We start from the raw sequence: 21,247 nt of genomic DNA on the forward strand, positions 1-21,247 counted from the left end.
TTCTGCATACCAATATTTAAATATTTACCATTCATAAACACTAAAAGAAAATATTACACCAGAGTAAATAAATCTGCTAAACAAAACTCTGCTCCTCACTACCAGTATTATTCACAAAGCCAGCCTCTCAAGATGGTTGCTAAATACTCATGAGATGAGGGGGCTGGGAAGATGGCTCAGTGGAATAAGCGCTTCCCTGCCAAGCGCAAGGGCCAGAGTTCAATCCCTGCTTCCAGAAAAAAAAAATAAATACTCATGAGATGAATACAAAGCATTACATAAGGAGCAAGCTCTCTAAATCTTCAGGTTGATCTACAATCATCGTGCATGCTCCTCGTTAGAAACATTTACTAAAAAATTAGTAACATAGAAATAAGAAAATAAGGGCCGGCCAGCCAGCCAGCTCAGTGGATTAAAGCGCCTGCTTAGGTAGACTGGGAGGCTTGATTCCCAGTGTGTTGTGCTGGCCACACCCCTTGGGCACACTGAAAAGGCAACTGAGAATGGGCGTGTTGGCAGGCACCTGTAATCCCAGTGCTTGGAAGGCTGAAAACAGGAGGATCACTATGAGTCCAATAAGTGTAGTGAGACCCTATAGAACCTGCAGACCCTGTACTAAGTACATAAAAAAGAAACAGAAAAAAAAAAAAAAAAGAAAAAGAAAATCAACTTGTGGATTAAGAACACTTATATTGAGAAAAACACTTATATATGAACACTTATATATGAGAAAACATGATACAAAATTAATATTGTTTTAAGTGAAAACACTTGTATTTAAAAAACACACACACACACACACACACACACACACACACACACATTCTTTTCTTGCTCCAGAAACACAAATGTCCATTTTGGAATTATTTATAGCTTTAAATAAAAATGTTAATTCATTTCAAAACATCTACAAATTTTAAAATGGGGAAGGATATCAACTAAAACTCCAACCTTATCTCATACAGAAGACTATAAAATGCTTACAAAAACAAACTTTTACAAGTTTCAACTTACTCTTTCTGTCACAGAAAACTGATGTGTGTCTGCTGAAATTTTATATGTATGTAGTTTTGTTGGCACAACTGTAATAAAATATTGGAACATCTGGTTGTCTAAAACAAAAACAAAACGTTTTTTTCACCAATCTAGTAGCAATAAAACTACCAAATATATCATTATATATATTTCTCATTAAACTTGAAATTTATTATTACATTTGACTTAATTTTCCAACTAAAATAAAAAACAACTAAAAAAAACCTAATGAAAATAATACATTTTTACCCAATAAAACAAGTTCATAGCACCCACAAACACACAGGATCACATACAAGACATTAAAAAAACCATTAATTTAGTTGAAACAGTCCATATAATCTATTATCACCTCTATAAAAAACATGGAAAAATAAAGGTAGCATTTCTTTATGGTACAGAGACTAATAAAAGTAAAATAATTATCACAATATAACCATCACGATTTTCACCTTTTATTACCTTAAGCTATACTAATGAACCAAAACTGAAATAGCTAGATTTTGGATAAAGAAGTAATACTAAAACAGAAGATAACTAAACAAGCCAATCAATGATTATGTCGTAATCAAAAGGGTCCTTTTTGTAGTCACAAGGCTTCTCTAGGTTTATACAAACTACAAGCAGCAATATAGTACCACTTACTGATTAATTTTAGAAAAGCAAGAGATCACATAATTCACAATTTCTTCATTCTCTAAGTCTACATATTATGAGAATACTAGAATTAGATATGCCTAAAGATCTAATTAGGCAAGCAATGGATATCATTACATTTGAACTAAAAATATATATGGCACTGCTGAAAAGAAAGTGTATGTAGACAGAAGAATTTAAAATTATCTATTATTTATTAAAACTATGCTTAAAATACTTGTCATTTTGGTCTTCTAAAGGCATACTGCTTCTAATGTTGTATCAATTATTGCTATACTCTTTAAAATAAATTTTTAAAAAGGTAATAGAGGTAAACAAGGGGCAAGAAAAATAAAATGTAGCAGGATTGTACTACTACAATGTTGAATATGGTTTGATTTCTAACTATCTGTGTACAAAATGTGTTATTGTTTTTTAACATTCTATAGGGATTTAAATTTTAGAACATCCATGGTTGTTGGAAAATAGCAGTTTCATTTTATATCTAAGGTATGTGATATTCAGACAGATAGTGATGTTAAGCTTCACCACCTTGGGGCAGGGAGATGGCTCAGAAGAATAAGCACTTCTCTGGCAAGCACAAGGGTCTGAGTTCAATCTCTAGTTCCACCAAAAAAATAAAGAAAAAAAAAAAAAAAGCTTAACTGCCTCTGTTATAGGATAATAATATCTGTAAGCTTCTCTTCTGGATGTTAAACAACTAAACTAAAGTTTGCAGATCAAAAATTAGACAGATAGATGGGCTAAAAAGATAGCCAATATTTTGGCCCTAGCCCTTCAGGGTCATTGAAGAACCAGGACATAAGAGAACCTCTGCTGTGACATCCTGTAACTCAGTGGTGTCCTAAATTTTCTGATTAAGATTATGGGTCCACAGAGGAAAGTGATAGACGATGCATAGTGTGCCCAAGGAGAGTCACCTAGGGAGAAAAAATTCTCTCAGGCTTTCACAGAGAGCAAATTGGTCAAGCAATAGCCATGACTCATACACATGGCTGATACTGACAGAAGATCCACAAGGTGCTGTATATGAGTCTAGGGTAAATCCTGAGGGGATTTGACTGCCCTTATCAGATAGCAAAAGTTACAGTTTTAGTTCTATACAGCTTGCTTTAACTTGGTCTTAACCATCCAGCATAAAAGTGTAAACATGAGATATAAAAAGTAAAGCTATGTTAATATGCTGAGCTGTAAAAGGCTCAAATCAACAACTCTGGACAATTACTAGTTGTGCTGGTAACTCACTATTATGGACTACTGGACTACATTGGGTTATTTTGCTGAATTTAAGTAACTACAATATTTGGACTGGCATCAAGTAGAAAAAGATCCTTTAAAGACTTCTCCAAGGGCAGGGGAGATAGCTCAGTGGAATAAGCACACAACAAAAAAGGGGATATAAATAAAGGACCGTTTTGTAGCGAAAAAAAAAATATATATATGTATATACAAGATAGGATATACAGCTACTTTCTTAGTTCAATGAGAAGAATGGTTTGTTCTAATAGTGTTTAGATAAGACTTCATGTCTACATCTTGTCCTCTGAATAACTACTATGAAGACAACAATATGCAATGTATGAATTACTGTTTATTTATTTATTTATTTATTTATTTATTTATTTGCGGTGGGACCCTGCACTTGCCAGGCAAGCACTTATTCTACTGAGCTATCTCCCTGGCCCTTGTATGAATTATTGTAACTGTTCTACTAACCTGTTTTTGAAACTGTTTCACTGCCATTTTATCTTTTTTTCTCATTAAAATGAATAAAAAAATTTTTTAAAAATAATTTATTACGGAATTAAAAAAAAAAAGTGTTTAAAAAGCCACCTGGGAAGCTGCTTAAAAAACAAAACAGAACAAAACAAAACCCTAGGCCTCTTCCCCCACCTAATCTACTAATTGCAGTGATGCTGCTTTTGGGTCTGCCAGATAGCTCAGCAGACTAAAGTGCCTGAGTAGGTAGAGCACAGGGACTGGGTATCACAGGCATGCAGTGCTGGCCCTGCTCCCAGGGCGCACTGAAAGGGCGACTAAGACTGGGCATGGTGGAACGCGCCTGTAATCCCAGTGCTTAGGAGGCTGAAAACCGGAGGATCACTATGAGTCAGAGTTCAATCTACATAGTGAGACCCTGTAGACCCTGTACTAAGTACACTAAAAAAAAAAATAATAAATAAACAATGCTTTTTTACAAAGACTCTGGCTATCCAAATGTAGACCAACCAAGATTACTGTAGAAGAAAACCTGACGTACCGTTGAATGCGAACCCTGTAGAAAATCTTTTTACAAAGCAAGCACAAACCAACAACTGGCTTTCTAGCAGTAGGTAAGTCAACTAACCAGTTTCTAATTTTCTCGACAAAAGCATGAGGAGATGGTGACTGTGGCAAATTGGACAGAACACAGGCCACTTACATGGGTAGGTAGCCACCTCTCTGCAAAATCAGTAGCATCATTTAAGACAATCTTATGAATCAGGAATTATATAAAGTAAAAAAAAAAAAGTCTGCAGAAACTGTGAGCTATGAAAGAGTATTACTATCTGTTCACATTTTTTCCTACTGTATTTGCCAAGATTCATGGACAGCGGAAGCAACCTTCCTTCTCCACTGGTTCCAACAAGTGAAAAAGGCCAGAAGGAATCCTGATGAGCCCAGAAACTGACAATGAGGCATGACTCCTAACACTTCCTCAATTTCTGGCACATGGAGCAGCATGAAAACAATAAAGTACCTTCATTTATAAACAGCTTAAATTGGAAACTTAAAAACATAGGCGTCCACAACTTTTCTATAAACTGGATGTAGGCTAAGGAAAATGTTTAGTTCTAGAAAGGTATATACCCAGTGCTTTAGCTAGATACGGCCAAAAGCATAACGGAAAGCAGGTCCACTTTCAGAGGATAAAGCCAAGAGCCACCAAGAAGAGAAAGGATTGTGTGAGTCAGGGGTGTATAAAGAACTCTGCACAGGGGACAGATAGGATCTCATCACAGGACACTCCCATCCCTGAACAGGAAGTCACATCTGCCCAGGTGTTCAAAACTGCTATGATACTGAACAGACACCATTCATTCTTCCCTGTTTTGAAAGGAAATATTTAATATATTTACACGGTATATGCTCCTAAAGTGTAATGGGGGGAGCACACACAAACTATTTAGCTCATAGGTCTTCTGATTCAGAGAAATCTCATTCAAAACTGATAATATATTCAAGTCTGGTGCCCTGGCTGAAGAAACTAAAGAGATAAAATGCATTTTAAGTGCAGAAAAGAATCATTCTGATCAAGAGTGAAAGCTGGGGTCAACTGTGTTATTTGTTCACAGTTCTCTCCCCTCTTTCAGTGCCAGAGCTCACTGTAAATACAGACTGACTCCCTGCTTCCTCAGTTCTAGGATCCTCAGGTGTCCAGCTTTGGGGACTGCCCTGTGGGGGTGTATCTGCATACACTGCTCATTCACTTGCACAGTCACTTTATAGGAGAATGGAAGATTCACACTCCTACAGCAGCCCCCAAAAGAAAAAGCCAAAGATGGTCATTTTAAGCCTATGCAGCTTAGGGTTTTCTATCAGCACTACGGAAGCAGGACTTGACTCTGCCTTATGAGCACTCAGTCTGAGATGTCTAGATTACTAGGTTATAGATTGCTAGAAGTCCATCAAACTCCAACAGTATCTGACTCAGATGTCATATTTATTTGTACTTCACTAGACTATACCTAAGTTCTAAGGGAGTGGGAGCATGATTCCTGCCAGAGACACATCTACCTCTATACCAGGAGGACTTGTTGCTACCTGGCCAGTTGGCAGTATAGAAAGGATGTAAGATGTGACCAATTATCCAACTGTGGCAGCAAACACAGATTTATTTCTTTTCCTAATAACAATAAAGCTACCTACAACATTCTAAGAGACCACTACCTGGCTAACTTCTTCATTCAGCTCATCTCTTTCAAGCACACAGCCTTTTTCCTTTTCTCCTATCCAGAGTGATCTCCTACATTTTCTTTGCAACCTCTCATCCTCACACTTATGAGGACCTAGTGTTGATAGAATATCTCATTCCTCATTAAAATGAGTACTGTGAGAAGCAAGGACTATGTCTACTGTATTGAGCACTGAGTCTTTGATGGTTCCAATAGAAACTAATAAATATGTGTTCTGACAAAGTTGTTGAACAAATGAACTTTTAAAAAAAAAAATCAACTTTATATGCAATAAAATACATTCATTTTAATGTATGGTTCAAATGTTAACAAACATCTCCACCTATCTTATCACTACCAAAGCAAAATGTGAAAGATTTTCAAAACATTAAAAGGAGAGGCCAGGGAGATGGCTCAGTGGAATAAGTGCTTCCCTGGCAAGCGCAAGGGCCTGAGTTCAATCCTTCATTCCAGGGGAAAACAAACAAACAAAAAAAAAAAACATCAAAAGGTTTCTTCAGGCAGGCCAAATAGCTCAGCAGATTAAAGCGCCTGCAAGCAGGTACAGGGGTTGGGGATTCGACCCCCCAGGCCTGCTGTGCTGGCCCTGGCTCCGCCCCTGGGGCACACTGAGAGGGCAATTGAGAAGGGGCGTGGTGGCGCTGGCCTATAATCCCAGCACTCGAGAGGCTGTAAACAGGAGAATCACTACGAGTCTGATCTAGTAGTGAGGCCCTGAACACCACCCTGTAGATTCTTCCCTAAATACAGAAAAATAAATAAATTAAAATTAAAAAAACAAAAGGTTTCTTCATATCCTTGGCAGTCAATTACTCCCTCCACCTAGGGCACTACTTCAAACCACTGACTTGCTTTTTAAGATCAGATTACTTTTACCTATTCTAAAGTTGCATATAAAGAGAACCATACAGTACACACTTTTTTGCATGTCTAACCTCTCTTAACACAAACCAGTTTTTATTTTTACGAGTCCAATTTCTCTTTTAGCTCTAGCTTGTTTAGAACAGAGGAAAGAATACAACTATGAACAGAAAGGAAGAAACCTGTAATTAAATCTCTAATAAGGAGTTAAGCCTGTTTCAACTTTGTCTTATTTTACTTATTACATGTAACACTGTAATTTTCAAAAATATGAAGTTTTTGACCAGTTCAATTATTGTCAACTTAATATCCTAAATACTCTCATAGATGACATTAGATAAACGATGTCCTCTTATAAATTGAAGATGATCTTCAGATTGCCCTTTGTGACACTTATACTGTGAGAAAAGTATCCTGAAGAACTACTTAGTCTGTAGTAGTCTGTGGTGTTGTACAAACAAATTTTATCACATCATAAACAGTTGGAAGTATTAGTTAAGAAATTTCAAGCATTAAGTATTTATTAAAAAAGATAAAATTGGAAGTGGTAATAAGCATTAGTCAAAATTGTACATTTGGATGGATTAGGTGGTGAAGGAGATGGAGAATCACAGTACTGTGCATGTGGCATAAAGTGCCAAAGTAATAACAACAACCAATGAGAATCAAACAAATACAAAGGGAAAACTGAAAATTTCTAAGCTGTGATCAGAAGACTGCACAAGATTTATTTAATGTAAAATCAGTAAAACTGCTGAAGAGTCTACTAGTCAAAAAGGGTAAAAATGCTGCTGAATTTTAATTCCAAGTCATAGATTATTCCAAAGATTATAGCACTGCCCAAAGCTGTACAGCCTAAGGACACTGTAACTGTTAAACAGGACACAACACTTCTGGAGACCATCAAATAGAGTAATTAACTGATGCCACAGGTTTGCACCTGTTTTTCATTTCATTTTCCAGAAAGAGGTATAACAGAACATATCCGTGTATTAGGAGGGAAAATAACATGTTTTAAAATTTTGAATAACCTCACAATCATTAGGGGTCACTTCATATTGTAACTCCAAATAACTCTTGGTCTCTCTGAATTCAGCAGCAAGTGTACTTAAAAACCTTTTGAAAATCAACCTTTTTACATTAAGAACATTTGTACCAAAATTTATAGTTCATTAAGTGTCCAACATGTTTTCAAATGAGCATCTGTTAGCTTGTAATGGAGTCAACACAGAATAAACATATACTTAAGATTGCAGACAAGATTATACTTTTCTTTTTTTAATGTATTTTTGGTACAGGTTCTCAATAAGTATCTCAGACTCACAGTGATCCACCTGTTTTCAGCCTCCCCAGTGCTGGGATTACAGGCAAGCGCTACCACACCCAGTCTCAGTCCCTGTCAGTGTGGCGCAGCATGTGGTGCCAGTAATCAAACCCTAGTCCTTGCGCTTGCCTAAGCAGACAAGATTACTGTGAATGGTTTATAATTCATGGGATGTTTATAATCACACATTTCCAAATTTAGTACATTAATTTTTATTAAGTGAAACATTCTCATGCAAATTTAAAACTCATAAATGTGAAGCAGTAACTGAAGTAATATATATAACACTATGCTAAAATAAAGAATATTCATAATCCAGATAATAATATATTCGCTTAAAGTAAAATTATGCTCATTTAAAACCTAGGGCTGGTGAGATTGCTCAGTGGACTGAAGTGCCTACTTAGGCAACCTTAGGCAAAGGCAGGGACTGCTGTTCCATCCCCTGCACCACATGCTGCACCAGCCCTGCCCCCAGGATGGGCTGCGCTGGCCAGAGTCCAGGCGGGTGTGGTGGTGAATGCCTGTAATCCCAGCTCCAGGAAGGATGAAAGCAGGAGGATCACCACCTGTCCGAGCTTTGTAGTGAGACCCTGCAATAACCAAATACATTAAAAAACAAACCAAACAAACAAACCAAAAAACCTAAGAGTTCCCAGAAGCTTCAGAAGTTTTCCATACACTTAATCTCCCATGAGGTGGGGCATGTCACACAATGACTTTTTAAAGGAACTGAAGTCAACCAAAACCCTTCAGAAACATGAGATAGATTACTTCCAATCAAATGTATAAAATAATCCTCTCATATTCAAATAAACTGATTCCTTAATTGGAGCAAGTTAAAAAAAATACAGAAAAAGACTTCATGACTGGATTAATAACTAAGCCACTCTGGAGTAACCCTAGGTATATTACCTCTGTGAAATTCTCCATGGAGGCTTCTATGACAGTATATGTGCACTTTAGCACTTGGAACTTAAAAAGAAGAAAAGTGCTCCTAAAATATTAAAATTTAAAACACTTTAGTGAATGCAAATAAATGCAATTCTGTGCTAGTAACACATTGTTTTAGATATTTAAAATACTTAAATTCTATTTCTCTTGCCTATCTACCTTAAATTTTTAATTTTATTTTGCTCTATAACTCAGTATTTTAATGTTCAAATTTTATTCACTGCCAGGACAGATTCTCTCCACACTTAAAGATTTTCTTTACAAGGTTAGAAAAAGATTAATTAAAACATACAATATTAAGGTTTCCACCATGCATCCCAGAATAATTACTGAATACTTACGATCTACAGCAATTTTTTCAGTTCCATCTAAAGGATTAATAATTCCTGGAACAAGTTCTCCAAAAGACAAATGATCTATCCTGTGAGAAAAGTTGTAAGCTAAAAAGAAAAAATAAAATCAACTAAATACACAAATTATATTATTCAAAACTATATGTTATAGATTAGTTTACACTTATCTATTCTCAAATGAAAATATATTCTGCAAGTATAACAATAGAGTAAATACTGCGGTGGGAAATGCATTTACCAATGAAAAAATATATGAGAGTAAGTAAATTCTGAAAGAATGCTATCTCAAATTTGATAATTAAATACCAATTAACTTCTGTAAAACTTTACATTTAATTCTGACAGCTTTAAAACAAATATTTCCTAATCACAAACTTCATCTAGTCATAGGACACTCACATCAGAACAATTGCAATGATGTTCCTATAACCAAATAATGAAGCTGATCACATATATTACTAATTTTTATTAGAATTTCTTAGTTTGTGCTTTTTAAGACTGTAGAAATAAGTCCCTTAACAACATCACACCAAACAAACTACATGTATGGATGTGTCCATTTAGATTTACAAACTGAAACTTCAAAGATATTTTCTCCATTATCTATAAAAATGAACTGAAATGTTTAAAGTGATGGGTGGAAAGTATACCAGTCTCTCTAATGCTAACAACATCTGAGCTAGGATCACATAGAAATACAGATAGCTGAAAGATAACAGTAACTGAATTAGTCAATAAATGGAATAATTTATTTTCTCCTTTGGATCAAGCCTACACTAAGAATTCCAATTCTTCCTCTAAGACCATCTATTAAGAAAGATTTTAGAACTTCTTACAGTCATGGTTGACAAGTGCTGCCAAGTGTGCGTGACCACGAGGATGTGGAATTGCCCTGGAAGGAGAAAAGCAGTATTAAAGAAATAATGCTTAAATATACAAATAATCAACTAGATCCTTCCTACGCTATACACCTACAGTGTAGACTAATATTTTGCCTATGATGAAGCAGATAAGTCTTGTCATCTAAGCAATGCAATAGCTTGGGGCTGGTAAATTGTGTCTATAAAGAGCTACATGGTAAATATTTTAGGCTTTGTGTACCAACATTCAAAATCAAGGATATTATACAGTTAGTTACATAATGAGGACACAAAGTGCCATGAACTTTATTGATAAAACTCAGAACAGTAATAACTAAGAACTCCTGTATTTGTTCTAACACAAGTATTTTGACAGGAAACTACATTTTGCTTAGTGAGGCTTAGAGACAATGTTTCTGTTTTAAAGTTGACCATAAATGTTTATCTTTTAATGATGATCTGTAATGAAATTTTACATAATTCCATCTTTGAAAACATGAATCCATAACCATGTCTGAAATGGGCACATTAACTGAACAGATGGCATTTTAAGAATATGATTCTTTTCTTAGTATCTGCCTTTAATTGTTATTATATTCCCGATTAGAAACTCCCAATTTAGGGCAGAATATACAGATTTCAATTCCTATCAACTTTCAACAACAAAGCTATTAAAACATTAAAAACAGAATTAAACCATTCAAAAATCACTTAAAAGTACTTGTCACACACACACACACACACACACACACACACACACACACACACATATATATGCTTTGCCTTATAGTTTTAGAAAAACTACATTAAGAAACTTTACTGAGTGTGCACAAAACTTAATTTCAAAGCTATTCAGTGTTCAGTGAAAGTGACTGCTGGTATTTACTCATCCAGAAGTATTCCCATTTTGGTTTTCAGCTAAAAAAGAAAAACTCTGTCACTACTAAGTATTATTATGTCAAGTTGGAAATTTCAGCCTCTGTAACAAAAATTTATGGAAATAACAGCATTTAAGTTTGTGAGTGCAAATGTTATTCACAATTACCAATTCAAAATACACAATACATTCAAATACTTTTGCAAAGTACTGCTGATGACAAATGGTTAACCAAAGACTTTTCCCATTTTCACACTTGGAAAATTTATCCAAGTAGTCTTTTTCCGCTCTATCAGTTACAACATATCTTAGTAAGCTCCACTTTAGGCAGTACTGAAATTTGTATCCTTTCAACTTCTTTTAAAAATACTCTTTCCTAAGCTGTTCCATGCAAGCTATGCACGGACACCAATTCTTCAACCGCTACTGAGCACTGACTTCTCAAATAAAAACAGAATTGTTAATATCTACCTAGTCAGCAGCAGCTTAGGACACCACTCAGAGGCCCCTGCCTCACATTTTAACTGGCTACTGCACCTGTCGTTAATGTCTTCACTTAAACAGCACTTTCCTCACAGAAGATCAACTGCCTAAAGAAAACTTATTTCCTCTGGATACATTTCTTCAGCTGCTGGAATCAAACATGATTTCATTAACTCTTTGGTACATGGCTTTTCTTATCTGGCTAGATAAAAGCTTAACTTTAAATGCAACCTCATGTTCACTTTTTATTTTCAAGAAGAAATTCTACTAAATATTCCCTTTCACAGTTTTTAATTTTTCTGACTACTGGTCATGAGCTGGGCTAGGGAAATGTGTTAACATCTAATATGAAATTTACTAAAATCTTACGCAGCAAAGCATCTCCTATCACTATATTCAGGAGGATATACATACAACCTCAAACTCACTACTTAAACACAATCTGCTGTCACAGGCTATTCCACTCCCCACTGATGTCATTATCTCCAGAGCATTCCCACTGTATTTACTCAGATTACTTAAGAACAGAACTGTTTGAATTATACCTCCTTCTTTCTTTTTTGGATGTTAAAATCTACTCGGAAATTTATGAAATAGTAATATAAGCAGGCATCTCTCTTCAAAAAACTAAAAGCTAAAACTCAAATTAAATCACCCCCATACAGATGACTGCAGTCCTCTGACGCCTGTAAAAGCTTTATACAGGAAAGCTGTATTCTCACAACTTACCTTTTTTTTTTCTTGGCATTTTTTATTTTCTACTCCACCAAGCAAGAAATTTATTCTAAGTGATCTTACAGTGGAAAACATTTTCTGAAATTTGCTGGAGTGAAAGGTAATTTTGATTGTGAAAATTATTGGGAAAGAGTTGCTATCGGTATTTGAGAACCAGTCAGGGAAAGAAGGCATCCAGCAAAGAAATCAGTAGACTCACAAAAAAGAACTGCCCCACCTTACATGACTTTCAAGTACTCATGTACATATATGAAAACCTTAATTATAATCATTTGAGTCTAGAACTTAGCTATGATAGTCAGTTTCAATACACTGTAGATTTTTTATAGAACTAAGATTGTACTGTTTTGTTCACAGTATTAAAAAGAACTGTCCACTATTTCACACTATCATCTCAGCAACAGAGATGCCACTCATTGTATGAGAGGTGTTATGGTTTGTGTCTAGGTGTCCCCCCAAAGCCTTATGCAGCCATGGGGCAGCTTCTGGAGTTTGTGATTATTGTGGGTGTGGATGCACACCTGCCCTGGGGCAGGTAATTTGCATTACCAGGTAAGGTGGCAAGAAAAGCTAGCTACTTGAGCTGCTGCTACCCTGCTCTCACTCTTTGGTGCCAACATGAAAGGTTGCTCTCTGCCATGTGCCACTCTGCCTTGGAGCCAGCTGAGTATGGATTGAAACCTCCAGTAACTGTGAGCTAAATAAACCTTTCTTTCCTTCATTTTGAGTGCCGGGTATTTGTTCCAGCAACAAGTGAAGAGTAACTGAGACAAGAGGCAACTACATCTGTCTCAGTATGCTATTGCTTCTACACATAAGGGACTTGTTTCCTAGTGATTTCTGTTCAAGTATTTGCATATTAAAATACATGTTATAAATTGTGTTCTTTTACTTATATTATAGTTTTTATATTACAGTTTGGAATAGCACTGTGTTTGAGAGGTAATATGAAATTTTCAAAATGCCAACAGTGAATACACAAATTAAGAAAACATTGGTGCTGGGCTTATAGGGTACCTCTGAGTTGATGAACTACAAACCAAATGCTTCTGCATCTGGCCTTACATAAATTATCACCTGGGGCTAGAAGTAAAACTGGAAAGGGGAGATGCAACATACACTATTTGTCAGTTTCTCTCTTGCAGTAGGATAGTGCCTGTATGCAAAAGTATAATAAAATCTTCTGTATTTCTTTGAGCCAACTGTAATTTATTACCTTTACAATACCAAGTAATTCCAAGGTTATCAGTAACAGACTGGGAATGGACAGAATCCATCCTGGCAATAGTGATCAAACAACAAAATCTGAATTTGCAGGAAAAAGAGTATAACAGGAAAAAAGTTTGATCAATGAAACAATGAAATACTATTTCATGAAAGTATGTTATCTCTCTATAAAAAAAACTTCCAACCACTTATTTTTCCAGCTGTAGGTCCTTTCCCCTTCCTCTATATTAAATTACTATTCTCAGTATTCAAAGATTTTCATCAATAAATCTCTGTTGACTAGCAGATTAGGTCAAGTACCCTAATACATAACCTCTTATCAGCTATACATCTCCTTCACAGCATCAATACCACCATATCTAACAACTGTTAGTGTAGTCACTGTTTAAAGTTTGAATTCTCTTATAGACTGTCAGTATTAAAGGCCAAAAATCCTTTCTTTTTGTTTTCCAATGTTTCATTAGCCTGCTACTTCATACATAGCAAGTACTCAAATAATGCCTTAAACAATAAAGAACTTTTTATTTTTAGTTCAGTATAAAACTTTATAGAGAGAGAAGAATGCAATCTATTCATTTAGAAATTTATCATGTCCTTATTGACAATACTATGGTACACATAAAGATGGGTGTGACAGGATATTTTTTCTTAACTTGTACCTGATTTAACTCTACTCCAAAGCCTATTAATTTCTAACTATATCAAAACACATGTCTACAATTAGTAAGGTACTGCCTTTTGATGAGGACTACCAAAAGGCTACACAAAAACTACTAATACATCAACAAAACAAATTAATGCAATGTCTAGCTGGAGCTCCCAGTTACTAAAGCTTAGCAAGTACTAGGCCTTAAATAACATTTACCTACACTTTAAAATACAACATGAGGTCCACAGCAAGGCCCAAGGTTGGATCCCTGGTACCACATGCCATGCCAGCCCCACCCCCGGGCGACCTGAGCTGGCAGTGGAGTCCAGTGATGGTAGTGCACACATGTAATCCCAGCACTAGGGATCCTGAAAACTGGAGGATCACTACCAGTCTGAGCTGCATAATGAGACTCTGTACCAAATACATTAAAAAAAAAAAACAAAACAAAAAACATGATTGCCTTACGCGTGCTTTAAAATTTAGTAGTCTTTCCGTCCTACAATTGAAGCACTAACCATCTAATCTGAAAATACAAATACAGAACATCTGAGTAGTAGTACTACTAGCAGTAGTTACTACTTAGCTATTAAAATTATCTGATTAAGAAAGAGCTTATTTATATCTAAGGTGTTTTCAGTAAGAGAAAAGAACATACTTGCCCACAGTTATGTGAAAATTTCCGGCTACTTTATTGACATAAAGGTGACCACGAATTCTGCAGGCATCTGGAGACTGTGATGAATCATCTTCTCTATTAAAACAAGATATATTAAGATTAAACATTCACTATACCTATAATTTTGTGACTGGGGAGATAGCTCGGTGGTCTATGTGCCTGCCTGGCAAGCATGAGGACCTAAGTTCAATCCCAAACCCCAGGTGCTCCATGCCAGCCAGGGGACGGGGTGTGGTGGCACACACCTATAATTCCAGTGCTAGGGAGGCTAAAAACAGGAGGATCACTGAGTCTAAGCTGTGTAGCAAGATCCCTTACTAAATAAATAAATAAATGATTTAAAAAATTTTTTAGAAAAATATATACTTATAACTTCTTGATAAGCAATTGGGGGAGGGAGAGAATCCCTAAAGATAAATTTATAGGTAATATCCTAAATGTGAAAACTGGAGTAGCAGTTTCCTAAGATCTGCATAGTTATAAAAATCCTACATCAAAAAAAAAGGGAAAATTACATAATAATCACATGTCAACTATTCTGTGGTCCTTCAAATCTAACCAGAGGACCAATAACAGATTAAAACAAAAGAATGTATTAGGTACAGGGTCTCACTATGCAACTCGGACTTGCAGCTCGGACTCCTAGTGATCCTCCTGTTTTCAGCTTCCCCACCACTGGGATTACAGGCATACACCACCACGTCCAGTCTCTGTGGCCGGCTCTGCCAGCCCAGAAGTGGGTCTGGTGCGGCATGGCGTGCTGGGGATCAAACCCCAGTCCCTGCACTTGTCTAAGTACTTAGTCTGCTGAGCTATACGTATTTCTTAAATAGCATTTTCATATTTGTAACATTTCCTAATATCAACTAGTATAACCTATAAAAGAGATAAAATGCAAAAGAATAAAAATTTCCTAACCAAAAGTTCAATCATGTATCCTTGTAATAATAAATGCAACCAACCTGATCCCAAATGTAATGTCACTTTATACAGAGGTATATCATATCCATAAAATGAAAATAAAATAATATACTTGTGACAATCTTTATCAGAATGAGCTATAAATTTACGAAAGTCCTCTTACAGCACAAATGAGTCTATCTCCTCTAAATGCAGAAAACTAACCAACATGGAGGTGTGTTAAAGTCAGAGCACATACAGCAGACAGTCACACTTTAAACTCTACTTCTCACCTTGGTGGAAGTGCTGTCGATGCACTTTTAAAAGCACTTTTAAATATCACGTCTTGAAGAGAATGCTCTTCTTGTAGCCTGCTCTGAATAAGCTGCAACATCCTAGATTCAATACAAAAAGTAATTAATTAGGCGTACAACTAATAAGCAAGTAACAGCCACAGAATAAACAGCCTTGATGGACTAAACAGATAGACTCGTGAATTATGAAGTCCACTATCATATCTAATTAACATTACAGGCTCGGTCACAAAACCACTTACTATCACTCAACACACTCTTTCTCAAGGAAAAGAAACAATTCTATGAAAAGATGACTCTAAAATACTATTCTTGTCATTTTAAAAAACAGTATGAACACATATAATTGGTAAACAACAAGGGAGGGGTGAACAGGTAGAACATGGAACTTTTAAGGCAACTGTGCTTCATAATACTGCGTAGCAGACATGTACATGACACACTTATCACAGAACGTACAACACTGTACCCTAACAAACTATGGGCTCTAGGCAATGATGATGGGTCGGTGGTTTATTAATTGTACCTAATATAATAAGCTTACATGGGAATTTTGTACCTTCTCATCACTTTTAGTGTGAACCTAAAACTACTCTAAAATCTACATATATACATACACATACACTGAACTTGGAAAAAATTACACATAACACAGGTACTCTTAAGAATGCAAATGTAAACTTGTAATACTCTATATTTCACTACAACGATAAAATATGTATTTTCTAAAAATGCAAGTGGAAGAAATTTATCTGCACCATTCATCTAGAACACTGGCAAATAGCCCTATTTGAAATAATATTAAGTCACAGTTTTCCTATAAACTTAATTTAAATAAATCTTAAATCTGGACATAAAAAGCACAAACCCAGATTCATCTCCAGATTTTAATACTGAAAGACGTAAAATCTTTGAATCCTAGCCCAGCAGAAACTGAAAGCTTTCTCAAAGTTTAACTTTTGACACTAGGCAGCGGTTAGTCTTATAACACAAAAGTGGGGGGGGGGGCGCCTTCTCACCAATGCCCCTGTCTGTCTGTGTTTCCAACTTTTGCCCGGAATATGTCTAACAGAATCTAATCTACATTCCATATAAGTACACAGAAAGCTCAATCAGGACGGAAAACCTCAGTCATCTTAACAAAAGCATACACTCTCCTTCCACTTCTATCCTTGAACTTTGATTACTTTGTTATTTCTGGATCAGAATATAGTATTTCCTATCTGAATGACTTTCTACTACAAGTGCTAGAAGACTGAGACATCTAATATTCATTGCTTTTGTTCAATCACAATCAATTTCAACTCTCACATTAAATTTCATCCACATGGTGAAAGTGGAATTAAAGTGCACTTGCCCTTAAAATGTAACTGGATATTAGAAAGCAAAATGGCTAAAAATGATTTTTGTAATAATCTTTATTTAGGCCATGTCTTCTTAAGTGGAGGACACAGCCCAGCAACCAAAAAGGGTGTTAGAAAAATGCATACAACAAAGGACACATTTCTTAAATATACAAACCAACTAAGAGCATGACTAAGTAGTTTCATTAAAAAAAGAAAAAAATAGCAGTGAGGAAAATAATTTATGAAGAGTCCATTTATTCATAAAGAAATGCAAATAAAAACAAATACAATACTAATTTTTACTCATCAAACTGTCAAAAAAATTTTGCAATTCTAGTTATACTTATTTTTGGTGAGGTTATACAAAAAGAAGCAAGCTCACAGTTTTGGTGTACTATGTAACAAAAACAGTATTTTAGGCAGACATATAGTGCTATATATCAAATGTTTAAGTACCTTTAGAGAGAGAAATTTCATTTTTGGAACATATTTACATATACATTAACACAAACACAAAAGGAACTAGGCTCAAGTATGTTTACTATCATTTTTATATACTATCATTTTTATATAACTATATTTCCTATATATGCTAAAATGTGCAAAATATATTAGGTAGAAAAAAGCAAGTTATAGAATAAATTATGGTGTAAACTGATTTAGTATTACAAAATGTATACTTATTTATTAATAAGTATATTTGTAAACACAAAAACTTATCTATGTAGTGAAAATTTCTAGAAAGCCACAGAAGAAACTTAATTCTAGCTATTACTACTATTCAGGTACTAGTTTCTACAATGAGAAGCTTTTACTTTTTCTTTACATCCTTTCTATTCAAACTGAATTTTAAACAAGTCACATATTATGTTTAGAATTACATTTTAAATATTAAAATTAACTTATGATTCTAATTATCTTAGAGAAAAGTTTTTTGCCCAACTTTCCCTAAGATCTGTTAAAATTTTTAACTTGTTGAAAGATTACATTATATGTAGTAAATTCTGCTATTAATTCATGCAGAGAAATGTTAAGCTATAGCTGGTTAACAACTGAATAAAACAGCGGATTGGGCAAATAGCTCAGTGGATTAAGGCACTAGGCAGGGTGTTCGATTCCTAGGCCCGCTGTGCCAGCCCTGCCCCTGGGTCTCGCGGAGAGGGAGATTGAGACTAGGCGTGGTGGCGTGCACCTCTAATATCAGCTCTTGGGAGGCTGTAAACGGGGATTACTACCAGTCCGATCCAGTAGTGAGACCCTGATCACCCTGTAGACCCTCCCCTAAAATACAGAAAAAAAAAACCTGAAAAAACATCTAGATTTCAATTCACAATAGTACTTTCTTATTACCTCTGCCACTCTTTTTGCTGTGGTGAAAGATCAAATATTGCCTGAAATGAAAGGAAATTGTCAATAGCATTGTTAAATTCTCTTTTTCATTAATGATTTTTAAAAATTTTATTTGAGCAGGAAACATAAATTGATGTTATTAAAAACGAACATTCAGGATTTAATCTATTAATCAAAATTTTCACGTGATAGTTTATTGAAAATAACATTAAATTTCATTAATCACAAATATTTCTCCACGATATTTGTCTATTTAAAGTAATGGATACAGACTAGCAATCTACCATACATATAAAATAATATTTTAGGAGTTAAAATAAATTAAAATGAGCTAACATAAAACAGAATTACCCAGGGAGAAAAGATAATACAACTTATGTGTAAAATTAAAGCATCCAAAGCCTATATTCTTGTTGGGGAGCAAAAAGAATTCTACCCTTAATCAAACCTGCATTTACAGAAAAAATAGGTTACTCCATGATAGACATACAAAGCTGTGAAATCCATAAAAATTATAGCAAATACCCTTGCTGAAAAAGAAAACTCAGAAGTCCCTATATAAAATGATAAAATAAAGTAAGAATGCTGGAAATTAAAAGCACTAAAGCAATGTAAAATTTGAATATTTTTTTCTTAAAATAGCATTAAATGTAATGGAAATGTTAAAGTGTCTAATAATAATTTTCTGAGTCCAAATTTTCAAATAAGAGTTACATATGCTTTAACAGTAGCTGAATTTGTAAAGTATCTAACTTCATATAAAACTATTATAAAATCAATTGTCAGTGGGAAAACAGGTCAGAAAGAGAGCATCAGTGGCAACAATAACGTTGCTTTTTCTATTTAAGCAGTGTTTATTAAAGGGTGCATACATACACATATATAATATGTATATACTGATGCGGTCAACAACTACCATTCAATAATCAAAATTGGCCACCCAAAGTGTTTTTTTCTCTTCTCTCAAACACACAAACATTTCCCCTACCACCTCTAATCATTCTGCAATCCTGCCTAACAAAGGGCTCACAGGTACCAATGAGCAAAGGGACGAAGACTACACACATAAATATAAGCACCACAGTGACAGCCAGTAGTCAGCACATCAGAACAGCCGGCGCTTTACATTTGTTCTCAAATTTCTTTAGAGCTAATCCTAAGGAGATCTTGCTATTACTACCTCCCTAAGTGATATGACAGTGTTTTCCGACAATAAATTATAGATGTACAATTTGGGCTTCGAAAGTAATAAAATATCAGTACTTCATAAATTTTGAGAGATATAAAGAAGGGAAAAAGTATAGATGGCTATGAAATTTCTCCTCTCAGGTATTTCTTCATTTTAATAAGCAACCCAGCTCAAACATTTCTAAAAGTCAAGAGTTTCCAAATCAATAGAGAAAAAGTAGGAAATTCCTCATTATAGTTATTAGTAAAAGATGTAAGGAATCTATTAGGACACATTAACAAAAAATGTAAGAATGAGGTTAGAAAACAGCCACAATGACCTCTCTTGTGATTCAGATTACATGGACTGAATGTGCTGATAGCATAAACACTATGATTCAACAGGAAAACCTAAAAATCTTCAGACTTCTGTTGTGAATTACGTTATGGACGTCACTCAGGGAATTCGGCCTTGTAGACTGAACATACACTGAGGAGGTTTTTGTGGTCTTTGCCACCTTTATGTAATAGAGGGTTCATGTTCATTACATTGTTATGTTAAGGAAGTCTCCTGAGTGTTATGTTTTAACTGTTTCTTGTTTTGTGAACCCCCAATGCTTGGCAGACAATCATTTGACCAGAATTACTCATTACTTTTATGAGTGAACTTGAAATAAATTACAAGGTGACAAACAAAAAACCCGAAGAAACGCTAACATTACTTTTATTTATTTTTATTTTTATTTTTTGTGGCAGAACCAGGGATTGAACTCAGGCCCTTGCGCTTGCCAGGGAAGCGCTTATTCCACTGAGCCATCCTCCTGGCCCCCTAACATTACTTTCAAAAAGGTAAAGGAGCATAAATATTTTTTAAAAGCTCATTAAATGGCAAGAAATGCATGTTATGTTTGGGTACTTTAGAAATTCCTTTTATTCACTGGCTGGTGTTTACTTTTTTACAACATTTGTCAAAACAAATGATCTTTATTTTTCTTATGAAGGCAAAAACAGACTTGATACTGTTGGTTGGTTTTATTATGTAAAATTACCGAATGATGTTACTTAAGTTATAGCATATATTTTAATTAACTCTAAATCCAGTTATTTCAATTTTAACCTTTATTATTAATACTATTTTTTAAATGTTCTCTACAAATTTGAACCACTTGTTCTTGCAGCTTTTTGTTTATATCCTAACTCATAAATGTGTTATCAATCAATAATAGAAATGTCACTGGGAGATTTAATTTTGTACTTAAGTTTAGTCCTAGCTATTAAAGTGTGTAAGCATTGACACTTTGTTCCTTAAATTAGCTCTACACAAAAATGCTGGGGCTGGGGAGACAGCTTAGTGGCCTGCCTGGCAAATGCAGTCTTGAGTTTGATCACCAGTATCACAACAAAAAAAAAAGGAAAAAAGTTTCCTTTTCCTTAAGTGGTCATTGTGCTCTCATTCTAAAAATGTTTTTTCTAAAGTGGTGCAGATTTAGGGTATGTTAGTCAAATGAGCAAGGTGTTAT

The 21,247-nt window shown here is 35.0% G+C and overlaps 1 protein-coding gene across 3 annotated transcripts in view; it reads right to left on the bottom strand.

Annotated features, from left to right (window-relative positions):
• The window catches only part of Ergic2 (ERGIC and golgi 2), a 39,783-nt gene that overhangs the window by 1,821 nt on the left and 16,715 nt on the right, over positions 1-21,247 (bottom strand). For all 3 annotated transcript variants that reach the window (XM_023716037.1, XM_023716023.1, XM_023716030.1), the window contains exons 7-12: positions 18,561-18,601; positions 15,844-15,945; positions 14,630-14,725; positions 9,977-10,032; positions 9,129-9,227; positions 1,015-1,112 (exon numbers count right to left, since the gene is read on the bottom strand). In XM_023716037.1, coding sequence (XP_023571805.1) covers positions 1,015-1,112; positions 9,129-9,227; positions 9,977-10,032; positions 14,630-14,725; positions 15,844-15,945; positions 18,561-18,601 — 492 coding nt within the window. The remainder of the gene's footprint in view (positions 1-1,014; positions 1,113-9,128; positions 9,228-9,976; positions 10,033-14,629; positions 14,726-15,843; positions 15,946-18,560; positions 18,602-21,247) is intronic.

The sequence above is a fragment of the Octodon degus genome, unplaced genomic scaffold (genome assembly GCF_000260255.1).
Source record: "Octodon degus isolate 3935 unplaced genomic scaffold, OctDeg1.0 scaffold00004, whole genome shotgun sequence".
NCBI classification, from domain to species: domain Eukaryota; kingdom Metazoa; phylum Chordata; class Mammalia; order Rodentia; family Octodontidae; genus Octodon; species Octodon degus.